Raw genomic sequence first — 22363 nt, 5'->3', positions numbered from 1 at the left:
AAATCGATTCAGAATTCTTGAACGTCATCTAAATACTTAGCATTTTTTGTAAGTTGTGATAAATACGTCTTGGTCGATCCTCAAATAACAAATCAAAGTGAATCCTTATCAAATTTATCAGAAGACTTCGAAATATTTAAAAAAATATTTTTTGGTTTCAAATTTTGGCTACACACATGTTTTTAACTTCCCGAAGGAGAAGTTTGTTTTTATCAAAAAATCCGATTCGCTAATTTTATGTTTTCTCGACGTTTCAAGCCATTCTGAATCGAATGAGACCAAATTTGTAAAAAGTATGTGTATGTGTATGTGTGTGTGCGTATGCGTGTATGTGAACAGATTTTTTTTCAATTTTTATGTCAAATGGTTCAGATTTACTTAAACAGGCGAGAAAACGTAATCTTTATTGGGAATATACTAGTAATCAATCTTTTATCAAATTAGAAAACACGTTGGCAGTTACATAACTTTTTTAATATTTTGCAGCTTTAATTAGTTCTTGTAAATACACCTAAGTCTGTTTTTACACGGTCTTTTTGTACACGGTTTTGATATAACACGGTTTGAAAATTGAATATTTTTAAATTTTTTACACGAATTTATTCCATTTAGCACGATTTGAAATTTTATGTACCTAATTTTTTTTTGTCAAATTAAATTTTTGCGAAGTATGTTCATATCACAAAAAAGTATTTATGAAAGAAAAAAGTCTGAAACCATCGATAGTATCGATAGTTTGCGAACACTAGCTTAAAGATTTAAGTGAATTCCCCTTTAGCGTGTACAAACAATTTTTACTGGTCAAAGCAAATGTGAATAGCACTAATTTAATTCTTGTTCTTAAAAATTCTTGTTTTTCACCAATTTTAATAGGTTTTAGAGATTAGGAACAAATCACCCATTTTTGTATAAGATCAATGTCTTTTTTTACACGTTTTTTTTTTTTACACGGATTCTTCTGGAACCAATCTCCGTGTAAAAACAGACTTAGGTGTATAATTGTTATACTAATAGCACAAATATACATGTTTTTTCATACAGGAGTCTTCATTTTTCAATAGTTGGTTCGTAGGCTGACTTGAACTGTGATTAGAAATAACATGAGATTTTGTATTGTCAGTTAATAGCATCAACTTTATTAACTATAATTCAGTTCCCTAAAAAACTTGAGAAACAGACTTTTGATCTATATTTTCAAGTTGAACTATATTGAACCGCATAATTTCGCGTAATAACTACGAATTACTCTTTTTTTATATATCTCGGAAAGTTAACTATAACATATTTAAATTTTTCAAAACTTTTACAACATCAAAATTCTAAGAATCTTTAATAAATATTGATATAATAATAAGTACTTTGTTGTTAATGTTTAACTTCCCGAAGGGGAAGATGTTTTTTCGGTTCATCAGTTACAACTGCTAAATAACATTTAGTAACATTAGATAATAAGAATTAGAAATAAAATATAATACAAAATAAACGACAGTATAAAAATTGATTTGCTAATTTTATGTTTTCTCGAGTTTATATTTTGGGAAAAGTATGTGTGTATTTTTTTAAGCTAATTTTCTACTTTTATAGGTATCATCGAAGTTTTCTCAAAAACGGCTAAGCCGATTTCAAAAATTTAAAGATTATGCGATGATACTTAGCAGAAAAGTGTAAAAGTTTTTGCCCACTTTTTATAAAAAAAAAATTGAATCGATTGCAAAAAAATTCGAAAACTGAATCAGAATTCAAAAACTGATATTAATTGGGAATCGCTTTTATTATATTTCTGGCAAAGATCGGCCGGGGCCATTTCTTTGTAATTAAGTGTAGGATAATTTTGATGAAACTTTGTATAACCATATTTGATGTAGTTTAAAATAACAAACTAAAATATTATAGGGTTTCGATAAGCTTTTTTTAAAATTTAGAATTTTAGCTTAAACGATTCTAATCAGAATCTATGCCGAGCATCTGTATATGTTCTGTGTTTTATTTTGGTGGATAGTTGACGTCCACACCTTAAATAAAAAAAATTTTACTATATTTTTAATTACAATCTGTCACACTTGAGACATTGAGTAATTGTTTTGACATTTTCTTATTATATGAATGGATGGCAACCCAGTAGTTGTCCAGTCCAGGTTTGACTAATTATCTATACTCGAAGTATTTGTTGACTTTTTATTATAGATGCAACTATACCCACGAGAGGCGATTTTTACTTGATGCTATATTTGAGATCTATAACCTCAAGTGGAAATTTGACATCAAAGTTGCCTGATGTCGGGCTATGACGGTAGAAAATACATTTTTGGAACACAAAATAGAGAAATTGTGATGTGTTAAACATATTAATTCAATCTATAAAATTGCAAACATTTTAATAAGTTTACAAGACACCAATTGGAAATCATATTGCTCATTTTTTAGTGAAAGCAAAACTATTGTTTGCGAATAACAGTTGAACCATTTTACCTAAATATCAGAATCTCAATTTCTAATAATTAAGTTTATTATGGATTGAACTAATTTTAGAAGCAAGAAAATAAGTATAGTATTGTATTGGAAAATACGTATAGTATTGGAATATTTATGCAACTTACAACAAAAGACTTAAATATTTTCTCATATGTCAGGACACCACTATATTCATATTACTATCAATAGTTTGTTATTTAGTCACCTATAAACTATTTAAATAAAAATAAATTTATCACCATTTTTTTTACCTTATTTATTTAAATATGTCCTGTTATCTCTTTCAGCCAGCCGCGAAAGCGCCTTCGTGCACGCGATAGCTGCTGCAGGAGTGGCTGTGCAGGTGTCGAGAGCGTGCCGAGACGGCCGACTGGCCTCCTGCGGCTGCTCGAGGGCGCCCAGGCCCAGGGACCTCCAAAAGGAATGGGTCTGGGGCGGATGCGGCGACAACCTGGAATACGGAGCCAAGTAAGTGAATAAGTGATCAATGTCGATGTTAGAAATTGGTGGAAATTGATGGAAATTGATGTCTGTATTTGGTTCAATCGTAATGTTGTAAATCATGACTGAACTTGAATTTTATTATGCTGCCTGAAAGTTTACACGTGATAAAAAAGAAAAAATCTAAAACATCTACCAAAATGTAGTTGTAAATCATTTTAAAAACTTCTGCGAATGCCTGTGTGTTTATTGTTTCCATTACTGTTTTATTGCCATGAATTAACCATTAATTTCATTATATTAGTTTTTATGAATTTTTCTTTCGAAACTTCTGTTTTCTTGCTTTCTAGTCATGTCCATCTGTATTTTTTTTCTTTCTAATCCTTTCAGTCCTTGTATTTTGTTTTCGACGACGTTATGTGGAATGCACTTTTTTGCAGAATGGATCCGATCCAGTTTCATTTTCTTTTCAGGATTGTGCTCAGTATAATCATTTCTTCGGCCAATCTTCATAGGACTTCTTTATCTGTTCACTTTATTTTTTCCATTTGCCTTCAGCATCAGTAATTGTTCTGAATGAATATTTTATATAAAATTTATTTAATATTATAATCGAAAAATTTTATTTTTGTCGATTTTGTTATCCAAAAATCGGCCCATTAGTCTTTAATTTCATTTATGTCATCTGCCTACTTGATATATTTCCTAACATACTTCAGCGCTTGACATATTAGAGAAATGATTTTATCTTTTGCTAAAATATTTGCTCCTAGAATAGATAGATCTATTTATTTATATCATTAAGAGTAAGATGTGATCTTAATAGAGCATTCAAGGAAATATATAATATGTGCATCTCTGGTAAAAATTCAGTACTTACCCAACAGCGTTCCTTACAAATGAAAAATGACAAACCGTTTCTTGTATCAGGAAATAGTATCGATAGAGGAGGTGCGGTGTAATTAAAATAACTTAATACTGATTACTCTGCGTGACTTTAAATTTTTTCAGGGATGTTATGATAGTAATAGTATTACGGAGATGCTAATTATAATAAAACCAACAGACTACTAATTTGTTAATTTTACCTCAAAGTACAATAAAAACATATTTTGTTTCGTGCATTCGAAAGTTTTTTAAGTAAATTTTGAGTGTGGACGAAAATTGACTGATTTCTTTGGTGGATTTTTTTATGCTGTTCTTTCCAATATCTTCAAGATTTCTTAAAAACCATTCTAAATGAGAGTGCTGGTACAAAATTTTGATGCTCTATTGCATCCTAGATTTAAAATTGGATAACATGCAATCGGCAAGCTCATGAGTGTTACTGATTTTTTGTTTTCCAGGAAGTTTGTTACGACCAAACCGAATGACTCCCAGGTTTTCTGATCGACTTTATATATTGATAAAATCATGACATGTTGATTATTGAGTTGCCTAATTTGAGGACCATTGAATGTATCAATTATGATTTTTTTATCTTCTGTTTTAACCTTAGTCTTTCAATCTATCATATGGTAGGCAGAAAATGTAGATATTCTAGGTTGTTCATTGATGGCATGGATAGGGATCGTAAAAAGGGTCCATGATCACTGAGGTTATGAGAGCTATGATCATTTGCTTCTATTGCTTGAATGTATTACATTGATATTTACCAAGAAACAGTCGTCGTGGTGCTTCAAAGGTTTTTGAAGTAAAACTGCTTTAGGCGCGAAAATGCGCAGAGCGTTACGCTCGAGTCGAGTGCCAATGATTCGTCATTCGATCTTGATGATATTATTTCTAAACGGCCCGATTGTGATTGGTCGTCGTGTCGCATGAGTATGATTGCTTTGATAGTATGCATAAACGTAGTGTGTCCCCGCATTTAGTGAAAATATTAAAAAAATGAAAAATCTGTGCGGTGTAAGAAACGTAAGTTTATTGAAATAATTTGTATTACTCGTGGTTACTATATATTTTTAGAAATTATCTTTATAGGCAAGACACATAATACAGATGCTCAAAGAATGAGACTGTATCGCTAGCGAGATATCAAAAAAAAAAACAAACAGTCAATGAATGTAAGTTAATTTTAATTACATGGCAAGTGAAACAACTGTTCTCATTCAAATGTCAAAGCTTACAATTTCATTTTAGTGATACTGAACGTAAAATATTGCAAAGTTGCATATTTTATAAATAATATTACTAATGAAGAATGAATTGATAATCAGATTTATTACTCTAAATAAGAGATCAATCACAACAATAGTTTGTGTAGCAGTATATCATTTATATACAGATATACTTTATAATGGACATCTCTGCAGTTTATTTATTGATAGTGTTAATGAAATTATTCAAGATTGTTATATTACAGCTGCCCACTGTGTGAACGAATATTAGAGAATTTATTAATCAGTAATTACTTCATTTCTCTAAGGTTCAGGTTCTAAATTCTAATTACAATGACAAACCGATCATGCCGTATTTGAAGTATGATAAATAATTATGTAAAATGTTTGACATTAAAAAAATGTGTGCATCGTGAGTGTTACCATATTACTAATAAACATTCAAAATTGTTATAAGATGTATTTATTTACAACTGAAATGCCATCCTGTGATAACAAAAAAGTTTTATTTTAATCGCGTGTGAACTTTACGCGCACTCTTTTATTTTCAAATGACGGGGGTATAAAAATTATAGGCACATAGTATATAGAACTCATATTTTATCTTGATTGCACAATTCTGTTTTAATGTGGTTGAAATATGCTGTCTTCGCGCAGTTCAATATAAGTTTTCAGTATTTCTTAAAAACATTTTCACTACAGATCTAACATGAAGTTTCTTGATTATGTGCATACTGTCTTAGAGTCAAAGCCATACCGAAAACAGCAGATATAACACTTGAATTGATTATTGAAATGATGGGGGTAGTTTCCTAAGGTATGGCAAAATGTTTAGGAAATTATTATTTACCTCTTGGGTCGTCCTCTTCCGGTGTCCCCTATACAACCGGCATTCCCATGCAATATAGAATTGTCATGTTCATGTTATCTATTCTTTCGTTTATTCCAACAGCCTTCCATTACCATCGCCGTGAGTAATAAATTCACAATTCATTTGAGTCGCAATCAGCAATCGGTCTATGTCCATGCCAAAGAAAAGAACTAACCTAAGAGTACGAATACGAGTACGAGTGCGTTCTAATGACTCTAACATTCACAATAAATAACTGACATGGATAGAAATGACAAAACTGATTCCGACGATAGAAAACTATGTACTATAGGATAGATAGATAGTTGAGAGGCAGCGGTTGGGAAACTTGGAACAGGTGATTGGTTGATAAAAAAAGTTGTTTGAAGTTCTAGAAAATTTGGAAAAAGTAAGCTAAAATTTGGAAAATACAAAATAGACCTTCTCCAATCAGTGATGATCAATACTAAATTAATTGTAATAATTAAAACACTTGTCGAGATCGTCTTATCTCGATCAATCATATCAACTCGTTTCGAATAACCACATCGGTGACCAGTAACGAATCAGTATTTGTGGCGTAACGTGTTTCCGTTGCTTTTTTACTGAGAGGGTAACCTGGGAAGGTTACTCCATACAAATATCTTCATAGTAATTACAATAGAATAGAATGCAACTAGTTATATAATTATCAAATACTAGCTGACTCGGCAAACGTTGTTTTGCTAAGTAATGTATATTCTAAACAATTTCTAGAGAATCAAAAATATTAATACTTTTAGTGTAGGTGTTGTTTGATTGCTATATACAATGAGGTATTATAAACCCCATTAGTTTGTCTATATTTTGTCAATACAATCAAAATGGAAGTTTTATACACTTTCTATAGAAAACATGGTATAATCCAATCCAAGTCTTTTTTGGTCTTTCGACTTATTGACTACGTTTCAAGTTTTTCAGATTCTTTTTTTGGATTCTGGATTTTGTGTATAATTGTAAATAATACTACTGAGCTTATAAAAAATTTTCAAGTTTCTGCAAAGAGAGATAGAAAATGAATTAAGTATTTCTTCTTTGACCTGCTTTTTGTAAAGTTTCAAGTAACATTCGATGAATTAAAGTAAATTCAATTAAAAGTATTGTTGTGCGCCAGCACCCTTATATTCAATTATTCACTATCTATGCTTTATGGACTCATCATCCCTCTATGGTGTTGTGTGTCAGCCCCTTATATTCAACACTTTGCTGTACCAGACTCTATGGAACCGGACTCTATGACGGACTAACGTCACTCTATGGAATACCTGAACTACAACCCTTCAGGATTCCGCTCTATATATGAGCTCTACGGGCAATATTTCCGGCTCGAACGGGAGCCTCTAGGATGATGTGAAAATCGGCATTCTCTACCTAACCTCAGTGGCATACATTTGAACGCATTAATCATATATTAAATATAATTGTTGTTTGTCTGAAATATATCTTTGTGAAAGTTGATAGTTTTCTTTATAAATACCTCCTTCGCTAAAGCAAAATCCTAACAGTATATATGTAGAGCAGGGCGAGATACAAAGGTCTAATTTGACTTTGAGCAAATATAAACAATATTGTGAAAACCATAACAATTATATCACAACAAATAACACATTTCAAACGAACAATTATCTGACTACGTTCAGTAAAACTGCCAGCTACTTCATTTACAAAATAATTACATTTTTAACTAAATAACTAGCTAAAAAACTACCAACAGAAGAAAATACTTTTATTATGGATTTTCAAAGATTACCGTTTATCTCCCGACAGCAAAGTCATGAGAACCAAGGTTATAGCTGGTTATACATCTTTTTCCCTCTACTTTCAAATATTGTTTTTAAACAATGCTTAACTTTACTGGATTTTGACACATCAGTGGTGGACCTTTTTAACCCCGGACCTTCATATATTACTATCTATTCTTCGATAAATTCTGGAAAAATGTTATTCGACAAAATATCCCTCTGATCGATACCAAATTTAGGTTCTGAATTTAAATAACGTAAATTTAAAATAATATAACCTAGAAAATGTTTTATAAATACCAATGAGTATATAATTATACAAATGAGATCTTTCAGAGCACCGTGTTTGAGAAAAATATGCCAAAAAGTACATTTTCATATTAACATTTCAAAAAAGTTGATATTTTGGGTATCTAGTAACGCTTGCGGCCCGTTTACTAACATTTTTGTATATAAATATAACAACGAACAAAACTACTTACTACAATTTAATCATAATTAAATAATATTCACGTAAAACATCCTATTAAACGTAATTGAACATCATCTGTCAAAAGCGTTTGACATTTGACGTATTACCCACCGCTCATTGTTTTATTCAAATTACGCTTCTACAAAAATTTTCAAATTGAAAATGTAAAGTTTTTACGCGATTTTGAAATAGTATCTCATGTTTCCAACAACCTACTGATTAGCACGAATTTTTCAAGACTAAGATTGGCTCAATCGGTTTAGCCGTTTTCGAGTTTTAGCGGATCATTTTATCGAGAGCTCCATTTTTATATATAAGATTACTCTAAAACGAATATTATAAGAATTGATATAGTAATTTATATTTGCTCCTTCGGTTGCCAAGCCCTGTCTATATATCTTCTAAGCAGGGTGTTGTTTCAAATCTCCCATATCGAATTAGCGTATAATTTTTGCCTTTACATCATAGAAATTATGATAATTTGGTTCTAATCCGTCGGTGGCAGATAGCATTTATGATGTATTGTATTATGTACTCGATCGTAAATCTAAAACCTGGAAGCAAATAAATAATGTGAGGCTCTTGGATACATTGCTCCATAGATTATGTTCGAAGTCAAACACGCCCGCGAAACGATTTACATTTTAATATTGGAGGAGAAAATAAGAATACTCTGAGACAGTGAGGTGCAGAAAATATATATAGATAGATGATATAGTAAAATTAAAGTACTTAAGTAAATAAATTAAATATTGACTCCACATTCTTATTAATTAATATCACTTATTTTTCGGTGACATTTTTAACTTGTCGTAGTATATTTTTGACAGAGGAGAAGACTTCGCTCATTTTGTGTTTCAAAACATCTGAATCTTTTGAGACCAGAATCGAAAAAAATAATTTTCTCTAAAAACGGCAGAACCAATTTCAACATTTTAAAACCCATTCGATGAAACTTGATAAGGACTTGCTTTGCTTTATGCGAGACGATCGGCCAAACCGTTTCTTTTGAATTTTCATTCAAATAATATAAAATTTAGAATCAGTAGAGAAGTGGATAAAATTTTCTTCCACATTTCCACAAAAATCCCCGAATCTATTTTGAAAACTTAAAAAGTTTGTTCGAAGGTTATCAGTTGGGAATCGTGATGTTATTATTTGGCAAAGATCGGCCGTGTCATTTTTTCATAATTAAAAGTTAAAGAAAAAAATATTTAAAACAATTAAACATGGTCAATCAAGACAAAAAATATTTTAATATCGTTCAAGATCATATTGAAAAACGATTGTTATTACTTACCACAATTACAATAAGCCCATAGCTCTTTCTATCAAATAAATATAATTCCTATGAGATAATAAGTTTTATATATTATATTTAACGATTTACGCAAATATTATCATTTTGTATGTGATATTTATAGACATCATACTAGATGGACTGCTAATCCTCATATGTTCCATTTTATAAAGTGTCAAAAGATAAAGGGGGACTGTGACGTCACTTAGTGAACGAGCGTTGCCGACAATCGTGGAACACTCTCGATTGATTAAATGTCATATGTGACGTGCTTAACTTAGAAGTAAATATTCTATGCTCGATTAGCATAAACAATAGTGGATATTACATATTATATTATATAATATACACAGTGGTGTTGTCGAGCCGGAACGCGCCGGAACATCGTTCCGGCAAATTATTTTTGGGCCAGAACGCGTTCCGGTAGAAAAAAAATAAAAAAATTGCTACATACAGAAAATAATTTATTAAGTGAATTTTATAAATTATAATTCAACTATTTTTTATTAAATGTTCCTATTATTGTAATAAATATACATATACGTGCACAAAATAGATTTTGTAATAATTTTTGTTCCTTTCCTTTTCGAAAGGAACCGGAACAAAAATGAAAACCGGTTTTTGAACCAGTTTTTAAATTTTAGCGTTCCGACAAAAAAAATATTAGCATAACAACACTGATTATACATCATATTAGTTAATTTAATTTAAATATTATCTGTGATAGTTTTATTTCAATAATATCATGGCAACTGTATGAACTGATAATTTTCTAAAATTTTTGATATCAGTAGTATTGCCCAAGTAAAATAAATGCACATAAAATCCAATCCACCTATTAAAATCGGTTTATATATAATAAGATCTATGCACATGACGTTTAATCAATCGGGAGTGTTCCACGGTTGTCGGCAACACTCGTTCACTAAGTGACGTCACATTCCCCTTGGTAAGAGTTCGAATTGTCTCACCATTTGGCTGAAACAGAGAATCGTTTTAGTGGTAAAAGTGATCTAATCCGCTACATATACAGCACATAGTTCAATATTACAGTATGTATTACCTCTGGCAATTTTTCTCATATTTTATTTAAGACCTCTTTAGGAGTCTTTAAGGCCAACTGTTATTCTCCAGTAGAGGAATATGCACAATCTGCACAACGCATTTAATTCTGTTGTTTATTGCGACGAGTGCCGTAAAAGCGCGGCGAAAATATTATATTATATTATATTGCGCCGCTCAAAAGTCGACCGACGACCGATTCTAGTTTTTATTCTTTCTCATTATTGTAAACGTTATTTATTTAAATGCATTGTGTGCATAAAGGAATACGTATATGCAACGGCTTCACGGAGCATTTGCCGAAGAAATGCTTCTTAAAGGGCGTAAGGGAGATAATTTGATGCAACTTTAAATCTGTATCACAACTATTTGTTAATCTGACAAAACTAATATTAAATAGTTGGTAGGACAAATTAATTAGATGATTATTGATATTAAAAATAAAGAATCAAACTTCAATGTGTCAAAGTGTGTCAAACTTTGTAATAAGTATGTAAGAACATAAACATATTCATATAATATAGGATAAGGCGGGGCACAAAAGTCCAATTAGACATTGAGCAATTATATTGGGAAAACTGAACCAGTATTCACAACAAACAACACATATCAAACAAACAACTATATGACTATGTTCAGTGAAACTCCCAGCTAATTCATCATTGTGAAAATGTGTTTTTTGCTGTTTTAAAAAATTTGTCACTTGGTCATTTTTACCCCATAGGCAGGATAAAATGAGTCGACCCGGGAAAAACAGATCCAATATCTTATTTTTATTTTTATAGGGATTTTACGAAATAATATCTACAATATTCAGACAATGCAAAATATAATTTTTATGGGTACATTTTTTACAGAGACAACACTGTATATAACCTTGATCTGGTATTTTGTCGGAAAAAATCATTAACAGAATTAGAGTAAATGTTTTTCTAACTTATTTCTTGTAAAATAGCTCAACTCAATTCAATTTTGTAATTCTCAACTCAATTTACCATTTTGTAATAGTTACATCTTTGTCAGGGTGATGGCTCAGTTGTCTTTATTTACCCCAATCACATGTGAGCTTTTATATAGATTATATATAAAAAACTGTTGCATCTAACTTTAAAATGACTTTATATTTGTTGTATAAAAATTTCATTTCAAAAAGAAAATTTTATTTATAAACTTTAAGGAGCGAAAGTGGTTTTAGATGAATTACGATTAATAACTTCTCTCAGGAGAAGTTTGTTATTGCGGAAAAAATGGTTTTCTCGGCGCATTAATTATAATAAAAATATATCTTTACTAGCCATTTTGGCAAATTTGGAAAAATCGATTTCAAAAATTCTATTCGAATGATATTGGTTGGGAATTATGCTGATTAAAAATGGTGAGGATTTTGATGGAGTTTTTTTATGATTTAGATGATTTTATAATGATAGAGATCATAGTCGCACAAAACAAACTGAAATTTTACAGTTCTGCGACAAGTGGTTTATAATTAAAACTTCATCAAAGTCAGAAAAAATATGATAGTCAAATTTTGGGTCAAAAGTTGCTATTGAGTCAAAAGTTGAATTTAGTGAAAATTTCCTCAAAAACGGCTAAGCCAATTTTACAAATTTAAAGTCATTAGAATAAACTTGACACATAGGATTCTCGACTAGAATTGCGAGACGATTGACCAACCGTTTTTTGCAACCGTTTTGCAGAAATTTGCTCTTTCAGGTTCATGGATTTGTGCCTTATTCACAGAAATTAATTAATAATTTTCTAAATATGTAGGTTATTTATATCTGTGTCACCTAATGAGCAGTCTACAAAACTTCTGTAGTTATGTAAAAAATTTAACATTAATCTAAATAGTTAAACTAATATCAAAGACTACGTACATGATATATGCAATCGTCCAGTATTTTTTTATAACAGAAGCTTAAAATTTCACAAATAATTTATTAAGTTTTTAAAATAAATGTTTTGACGTTTTTCATGCAATTTTATTCATTGCGATAAGTTCACGCACTAAACTGTTCAACGAAAATTGGTTGAATTATATAAATTAATTAAAATTTGAAATAAAAGGCTACAATTTTAGGACATGTATGTGCAGTATAATTAATATAGTTGCAGGTATTATAAATGTGTTTGAGAGATATCAATTGGAAATCGCAATGTTCAGATTTAAGTGAAAGTGAAAACTTTGTTTTCAAAATAAACAGTTAAAAATTTCATATATGTATCTAAATCTTAATTTCGGTTGATTAAGTCAATTATTACACCGATCGGGTAGTTTATGCAACTTGCCTTAAGGCAAAGTGCCATTTACTTCTGCCAAATAGATTTTTATCCATAATTTATTTTTTATATAATTTTTTCTAAAGTTTATGAATCTGTGTTACTGTTATCGTTCCAGTTGTTATTCTTTCGAATGTTCTCATTCAAATAGCGAGAAATATTACAAATTTAAATTGCTCTTTAAGATATTCTCAATGTGGGCATTAACGTCCTCACACAAACGTAATAAAAACCTACGTGTAGGTATTACATTTATATTTTACTAACTTACATTGAGTCACATATAAATATAATACCATCTTTTCGTGTTTGCTATGCAAATTGAATTGTGCTAATCTTAAATTTTATTAATTTTGATAACACCTTTAACCTAATGCGAATTTAACTGGGTTGATGGAAAAATTGTATGACGATTGTAATGTTATTACATTTATATTTTACTAACTTACATTGAGACATATATGAATATAATACCTTATTTTCATGTTTGCTATGCAAATTGAATTGTGCTAATCCCCAATTTTATTAATTTTGGAAACACCTTTAACCTAATGCGAATTGAACTGGGTTGATGGAAAATGGTAAGACGGTTAGTGTCACATAATTTATAATAATAAAATGTAGTATAGAATTTTTTTATATTAAAAATTGTTCTGTCATGTTAATTGTGCGTTATTTACAATAATATTTTGTTATACAGCAGACAAAGAATTAAGTAATAGTTTATCAAAAAAATCGAAAAAACACTAAATAATTTTTCCAATTCTTTTTTTTTTTTAATTTTATTTTCATTCTGCAATCTATAAAAATAATTAAATTTATCAGAGAATGCTGACACACATTTATAAATATGTTAAATTAAATAAACAACTTATATTAAATTAAATAAACATCACTCATGATTTATCGCATTTTTTCTTAGCTTATTTTTTATTTCAATAAAAGTTTTTGACAATTAAGAAATCTGCTGGAGATAAATCGAGACCTTTGACGAAATACAATTTTATTTCGAAAAATGAGGTTTTTCGGAAAAAATTTCTTAAAACCAGTTAAATACTTATAAGAGTTGTGTGCAAATAAATAATAAAAATTGATCATTAATAAATAATTGATAAAAAAATGACAATTTTTTATAATTATTCGCGGGCCATATTTTATATTCGAGTAATATATACTAATTTTATCTTATTAATTCAAAGTTTGAATTTCTGGAACTTTCATATATTCAGTTTCATATATTTAATCAAACAACGAATATTATTTTTGCTAATATACATGTTTATAGATTCTAGTATTAATTTTAGATTTTGACAAAATAACGCCAAAACAATTTATTAATTAATGTAACAAAACAATCTATTGTAAATGATATTTCTCACCATTTTAATCTCTGTAGTTAGTTTTATATATTTTATATTTATACTTTTACACTTACTTATTTTTTCATAATATAAAGCTGGATATAAAACTGTTAATCCAAAATTTTATTACCTTTAAATAAAGTTGTAATAAAAGTCACATTTATTTGAATATTATGGAGATGAGTGTTCAGTTCAGTACCTAAATTATATTTGCTATATTATTTACTGGATACTGTTGACAGCTTTTTTAATACTAAATTTTATTGTTTTTTTAACATCTTCGAGAGAATTTAATTTAAATAATAAAATAATAATAATTTGAAGAGCACAAAGGTTCTGGTATTTTTTATTAGGATGATTTTTTATATGTGGTTTGTGTGTAAAAATGAAAAAAGTTAGAAATTTTGGGTCTTACAATTGAAGATTCCATTATTAGTATATGATAGATAGTTTATATTGTTAAAATTTGAATATCTTCCAAAAGTTTATTGGATATGCTTATTTCGATATTATAGGTCATAACAATATAATTTTTGAAATAAGGAAATTATATAAAACTGTATAAATTTACATCTCACATATCGACCTATAATAGTAAAATAGTAAATTTTGAAAAGCATTGTATACAATTTTAGTCTTTACCATAGTGTTACATTAGGATTTTTAACATTTCTGAAGTAATTGAAAAAATTATAAGTGAATTTAATTTTATCTTTGTTGTAATTATATTTATTAATTTATTACAATATCACATTATATTCATTAGCTTATTAAAATTAATAAATTTATTACGATAGATATATTATGTAAAATATCAATTTTTACAGTAAGCACATTTATATCAGAATCTGAATATTATAGAATATATTTCTATTGATCGTTCAAGCCAAACCATTATAAATAATTTGTTTGCTTTGTCGAATAAGAAGGCAAACAAGTCTCGGGAAAAAAAGCGTTTTTTCGCCAACTTGGTATCATTATTTATAATTGCATATTGCGGGAACGTATTGTAAATATTTGCGGTTACGATTTTATAGTCAGGGACAAAATCAGAAAAATATGTCTAGAATATTTCAATGGTGGCATTAGAATTTTATAGAAAAACTAGATGACCCGACAAACGTTGTCCTGTACTCACGTCTACAATTCTAAGGTTCCATTTTTTTTAAAATCCTGTCCTACTCTTCTTAATATCATATTTGATGTCCTGCCTTTGTGATTCATTTATGATCTTAGCATAAGCAGTATAAAAAATTGAAAAAAATAATATAGAATCTGCGTTAAAAAAACAACATCACACTTGATTTTACCACACAACATAATTGCTTCAATGATTTACTCTATAATTTTCATAATCTCGTACGATTTATTAGTTGCTTTTTGGCAATTTAAATTTTTAAAGTACATTTTTCTTAGTAATAATTTAATAAACATTATTGTTTATATTCAAATCTTATGTAAATTAATTTGTGAAATCTAGTTATGAGCACTCTTCAATCTAAGATCAACTTGCTAAATATTCCATATCCAATGCCCAAACAAATGAATTTTTCACACATGAAACAAAATTGTGAATCATTTTTTTTTAATAAGTATAAATATTTTTTATATTGTTAAATAATTTAGTAAAGTGATCGAAAATACGACATGAACAAGTTTAGAAAAATAATGTGTAAGCAATTTCGGATTTATTGCGTTAATTATTAAACTGAATTATATAATTTCATCTGCTAAACATATACTGTTGGCTGTATCTTATATTATTTTAATTTCTGGCCCATCTCAGCTGCTTTTCGGCAATAATATTGAAGACATTACAGTTTTCTTGTATATTATATTCTTATATTATCTAGACTTATAATTTCAGCTAAATTCAAATTTTAAGTGAATTGACATTTCTAATAGATGACAGTTCAAATGTGAAGGACCTTATCTCATATTTCTAAGAATTATATAAAATGAATTGCAAAGTGAAAACTATTTATCTAAAGTATATAAGTGAACTCTAGAACTTTAACCAGAAATAAAATTAATTAATCTAAATTATTTTTGATAGTCAAAAAATTTAAAAACAAATTGAATAAAAAAAATTTCTTTCCCCAATTTCTTTCAATGTTAAACAATCATAAGTGGTTTTTTATAATTTTTGTCATTTATTTCTACAATTTTACTATATTTTTTATATGTTCAGAAAATTTCCTTAACAAACTTCAGAAAGACTTATCAAAATCCGAATAATCGTTTAGTAAGAGTATCTTGACTTGCACCCGTACCGAAGAATTTTACTTTTAATTGAAAGGTTGACATTTGAAGTTTTGTAAACATTTTTTTACATTTTATTTTCATTCTGCAATCTATAAAAATAATTACATTTAGAAGAGAATGCTGACAATTTTTTACTTGTTTAATTTTTGCTTGTTTACAATTAATTGTCTACAAATTAGTAGATACGCCCAGTGGCTAGAGTTAATATAAAAAAAAAGAAAAAAACCAAAGACAAATATGGAGAATAAAAAAATAAATCGTAAACCACATAGTCGCACATGTAGAATCAAAGATATCACGTGACCTATCTCGACCAATCACCTCAACTCATTTTGAATGACCACATCGATGGCCAATGACAACTCAGTACTCGTGGCGTAACGCATTTCCGTTGCATTTTCGCTAAGTTACCCGCTAGTCGTTAAAGAAATTTTACTTCGATAAAGTACTTATGCATAATTCTCGAAAAAAGTTTTTATTTTCGCCAAAAGATCTAACTTACTAATTTTATGTTTAGATTATTTTAGAACAAAATTATAAAAAGTGTGTGTACTTATTATTACGATAATTTACACGTATCGTGAAGTTCTTGCAACTTGCCTTAAGGCAAATTTCTTTTCACATTTTTTTATGTATTAAATTTACTTCGACCCTGTACAAAAACTTCCCTGTGCAGTGCAGGAGAACTCTTTTGTGTATCGCAAAATAGAAGGTTTCATATTCCAAGATGTTCTCAGAACTTTTAATTGCGGTCTTGTAAATCTGATGTGATGAGAAAATGTATCTAAGTATAATAATAAATAAGATCTATCTTATTATATAAAGTTAAATGAGCAATTTTGTCTACACAATGGATTGTTTTAGTTTTATTTTTGCGGATAATAGAAGCTGGAGGAGCTTCTAGAAGTTTTAATTACGATAAGGGAAGGATAGATTTTTATTGTATTCATAGAAAAAATCGTCTGTGTTTTTTAATTATCAATATAATTCCTGTTTAGTATTCACAAAAGATTTTCTATATGAGTTCCTTGATTCTCTGCAGTCGATAGACCGTATCAAATTGCATGCGACACTACAGGCACCCTTATTTCATATTATTATATTCTATGAATAACAGGATTAATTTTATTATCAAAATTTGTTCCGGACCGTTGATAAAATATATAAGAAAAATTATACGCAGCCCGGATTTAAAAAAATCCCGCATATAGATGTCTGATTTTATGAGAGACCATGTGACTTATAAATTTGATTTTGAGGGAATTCTCGCATGCATTTGTAAAAGCCAATATAATTTTAATATTAATATTCAATATTAATACAAATAAACTTTAGTGAAAAATTTGTACAGTTAGCCAAAGTAATTAGAAGGACTGAACAAACTAGGTGCAAGTGGCATTTTTCTTTAAAACAATTTTATGGACTTTTTTGAGCTTTTTTCAAAGACTATATAGTCTTCGGTTTTTTAAGTTTTTTTGGTTGTATTTTTGAGCTTTTTTCAAAGACTATAGTCTTTGGTTTTTTTAGTTCTTTTGGTTGTATTTTTGAGCTTTTTTCAAAGGCTTTAGTCTTCGTTTTTTTAAAGCAGGCCCAGTTTTTAAAAAATCCTGCATGTAGATGTCTAATATTATAAAAGACCATATGACTTAAAAATTGAATTTTATGGGAATTCTCACGTGCATTCTTAAAAGTCAATGTAGTTTTGTATTACTGCAAACAAACTTAAATGAAAAATTTGTACAAATAGACAAAATAGTAAGAAGAACTCAATTAAAACATAAGCAACTAGGTGTTAGTGGCATTTTGCTTTAAAACGACTTGCTTGGACTTTCCTCTATATGTAAATTTTCGATTTAATCAGTATTTAGATTTAATCATAAATTGATGTGTATATATCTAATGTTCATTTTGAACCACCAAATGTGCTCTTTTGGAAAAAAATCTCTGTATCTCCGAAATTGCTGGACTTGCTTTTCCCAAAAACTAATAAAGCTAAATGTTTTTTGCCCGAATCATTCTAATCGGTTGCTCCGTTTTCTTGCAACCTCCTATTACTTGCACTTTTTGTTCTGTATTTCCAAAATGACTAGACCCGCCCTTCGACAAAATTAAAGCGACGTACTTTTTATACTAATTTTTATTTTGAAAATTTACATTTACCCCTTCAATTGTTCACCAAGCCTTGCACCAGCCCTAAGCCCAAAATAATTGGATTGCAAGTGGTATCAAAAGAAAAGGGAGGGCTTATTAAACAAACTAATTAGTCCAAGATAAATTATCAAAAGCTTAGCGACATAAGCCAATGTATTGTTATTTATTTTTCATACAGCATGATAACATTGTCTGAGGGCTGGTGGAAAATAATTATAAAAAATATTCAACAATTAGTCTTCATCGAATTAACAAATAAAGATATTAATTGTTTTTTTGTTCTTCATTTTTATTTTAGTGAAAAACTCAATCTTTTTCATAATATAGTAAATATTTACTAGATGTACTTTTTATATTTTTAGCATGTATCATTTTTATTCTATCAATAATTTCATATTATTTATACACATTGCTGCGCTATTCAACATTTCTAATATTTTTTCATTTATTTGACATTCATTCTAATATTTTTTATTTATAAACACATGCAGTAATATTAATTATTTTATTTTGTGGAAAATTCTGCATAAAATATATTTCATACAATTTGGGGAAATGTAGTGCAGTTACATCTCTTCTTCGTTATATTCTGAACCATGTACCTTATTTGAAAATTAAAATATTGTTTATTTAAGGTTTAGCTAATTTTTCTAATTGATTTTTTCTCTTTTTGGTATTTTGATTTTTACACCGGTTTCCTAACTATTTACTAGACAATCATCCCGCAAGCTGATGCCAGTAAGTTGATGAATCATAAAAAGGGGTGCATACAGATTGAAAATAAAGAGCCTCAGATGTTACAAAGATAATAATAATGCACTGAATTTTAGGGCACTTCTTCCTAATAAGAAATCTGATATGATTAATTAGTAGGTATATGGCGCTACCAGAAGACTCAAAATTATTTATAAATTAGTTTTATTTAACAAAATTTCATAGAATGTTCTGAATGAGAATATAACAAATATTTCTTGCAAGTCAATTTTCTTATAGTTGAATTAAGTTTAATTAAATTTTTATTTTATTTGTTTCTAACTATACCGATTTTAGTATAAAGATTATTAAGCATAGAGTTTTTTTTACTGTAGTAATTTTTTTATTGAACATTTTCATCACTTGTTAAGACCTTATAATACTTTGGAAATGTGAAATTTTTGGAAATCGTGGTTCGAAACCGCTGATTGTAATTCAATTATTTTTAAATTATTCGGTACAGAATAACGAATATTTATTACATATCTATTAGAAGCGTTAAAATAAAGGAAATTTTGAGAACTAAAGTTTTATTTTGCACAATGATATGTCATATAATTTATGATTGATTATAATTTATTAATTTTGAATTTGATTTAGATATGATTTTGATTTGTAAAATTATATTCAAACTTGTTTTAATCGAGTTCTTATGACATTCTTAAAAAAATTTTTAACTGTACAATTTTTTTCTTATAGTTTAATCAACATACATTATAGTTGTATTAATACAAAATTATAATTTCTTTGGGGATAGTATGTTATTTTTTTTATAAAATTATAGGTCATATTGTTTTTCCTACCTCTCCTGTTTATAAAATACTTCAAACTAGATATTAGGTTTTTCAAATTTGGCATATAGAAATATTAAAATTAAATATGAATTCTTACATTATTAACTAGTTTTTCTGAGAAATTCATCGTGGAAAATGGCAGAATTTAGTGTTTTTTTTATTCAATAATATATTCACAACTGTCCTACATAGACATTAGACAATGACATCGATATATAAATAGTGAAAAATACACAGTTGCATTTTTCCTTTATAAGAAGTACTGTAATAGGACACGAGTAATTACAAGCTAATTAAATCACTAAATATTTTTCTTGTGAATTGAGAATTTTCTATTTGAGTTTAGTGTATTAATGATGATCTTTGTCATTTACATAAAACAGTAACTAAAAGTTATTATAATTGAAATTTTTGAAAAAAGGACTTGATTCATTCTAAAATTATAAATATATAAAGTTTAAAATATTTTGAGGCTATGACTGTATATATGTATATATTAATAAGTAGTCATAAGAAGAATTTTAGCTCAAGGCAAATTGCATAAACCTTATTATGAAATGTGGAAATAACATACTTAATCACAAGATTTAAGATTTAGCTATATAAATAACATATTTTATTATTCATTAACTTTGCGTGTATAATTCTTATAAATATGAGATAACATCCTTCAATCTAACTTCGCTTCATTATATTTTGTTCAATTTATGAGCTCTTATATTTCGTCTTTAAAATACGGATAATGTATGTTAAAGTATTTCTAATAATCTATTTAAAAACATTTAAATCTCTTCGAATATTTCATTACGGTACGGAAAGTTACAGCATTTGCTTCAAGGCACGATGCCATACACTATTAGTTTTCAAAATATTTTTGGCTTTTCATCAGAAACTATTTTTTCGTAGGAAAAAACATGTAAATGTAGATTTTTGTGTATAATATTTTATTAAATGTAACCCGTTTTTATTTTAATACATGCTTATGTTTGTAAAATAAGCCAATATTTTTCATCCGCTATATCTTAGACAGAGCAACTTGCTCAGTAATTGACGAATACACTGTTTAATATGAGCCATATAGTTAACTGTTTAATTTTCAAATTTCCATTCAAAATTTTCTTTCTATTTCCCGCCCACTTTCCATTTTCCGTTCCCAAAATCCTCGAAAGACCATTCGCTACGACGTAAACCCACTCGCGTAGCACTTGCCGCTCTACGTTCGAGCGTAGCACAGGTTCACGTCGGTTATCTCCACCGAAGTGAAAACCCATTTTGCGCTCCATTCCGCCCCAAAAGTCCAACGACCGATCGTCTGTCGTAGCTCTATCGCGCGGTCGAAGGCTCCCCAGAGCTTTCCCGGTAAAGCGCTACGCGGTACCAGGCGAACAGGCGCATTTCGGATTCGGGAAAACACCCTTAGAGCGCGGGGGCGGATAGGGTTGAGAGCTGGGGGAGAAAATTATTTTCGTTAAAAGAATTATAGATATAGTTTACATTTAGGAATAGATCATTATTATTATATTTATATTTCAATTTACGTGGCGGGATTAGCTCACAGAGTAGCGTTCCCGATTCACACGCTGGAGGTTCCGAGTTCGAATCTCCGGCAAGAATTTGAAAAAAAAATAAGTAGTTAATTTGAAATTATAATAGTATTTCAAAATGAATTATAATAAAAATAATATGTATGTAAAAATAATCAGAATGTATAAAAATTAGAAAATTAGAATCAAAATGAATTGAAGTAAGAAGAATTTAGAAGATAAAATGAAAAGTATAGTAGAAGTAAGAAGTGTTTAGAAGATGGAACGAGAAGATAGTAAAAAAGAAGAAAGAAGAATGAAGATAAATTCAGAAGTATAGAAAGAATAGAATTATATGAAGAAGAAGATAGTATGAAATTAAAGATTGTATAGGATATATGATTGTATAGAATAATGTAGATGGCTAAATGCTCGAGTAAGCGAGGCCAATAAAAAAAACAATTTATAAATGTCTATATAAATATCAATATAACTACCAATATAAATAATATCTATATAAATATCAACATCAAAATAAACATAAATATAAATAAAAATACAAATACAAATAAATTATATAAAAAAATATTAATATAAACATCAATATAAACGTCTGAACAAATTATCAACACCAATGTAGAAATTATATCACTACAAAAATGTTAATGTGTATGACGATATAAATACGAATAATACTTTGTAACATAATAAAGTTAATAAGATTGAATTATATTTTAGGGA

The 22363-nt window shown here is 28.6% G+C and overlaps 1 protein-coding gene across 1 annotated transcript in view; it reads left to right on the top strand.

Annotated features, from left to right (window-relative positions):
* The window catches only part of LOC113387605 (protein Wnt-5b-like), a 164566-nt gene that overhangs the window by 108960 nt on the left and 33243 nt on the right, over window positions 1–22363 (top strand). The window contains exon 3 of the mRNA XM_026624952.1: window positions 2760–2940. Coding sequence (XP_026480737.1) covers window positions 2760–2940 — 181 coding nt within the window. The remainder of the gene's footprint in view (window positions 1–2759; window positions 2941–22363) is intronic.

Source organism: Ctenocephalides felis, unplaced genomic scaffold, assembly GCF_003426905.1.
Source record: "Ctenocephalides felis isolate EL2017-DRISC unplaced genomic scaffold, ASM342690v1 CF-g0.4_SCAFFOLD_03572, whole genome shotgun sequence".
In the NCBI taxonomy this organism is placed as follows: Eukaryota; Metazoa; Arthropoda; class Insecta; order Siphonaptera; family Pulicidae; genus Ctenocephalides; species Ctenocephalides felis.
This window is presented reverse-complemented; position numbering and strand designations above follow the sequence as displayed.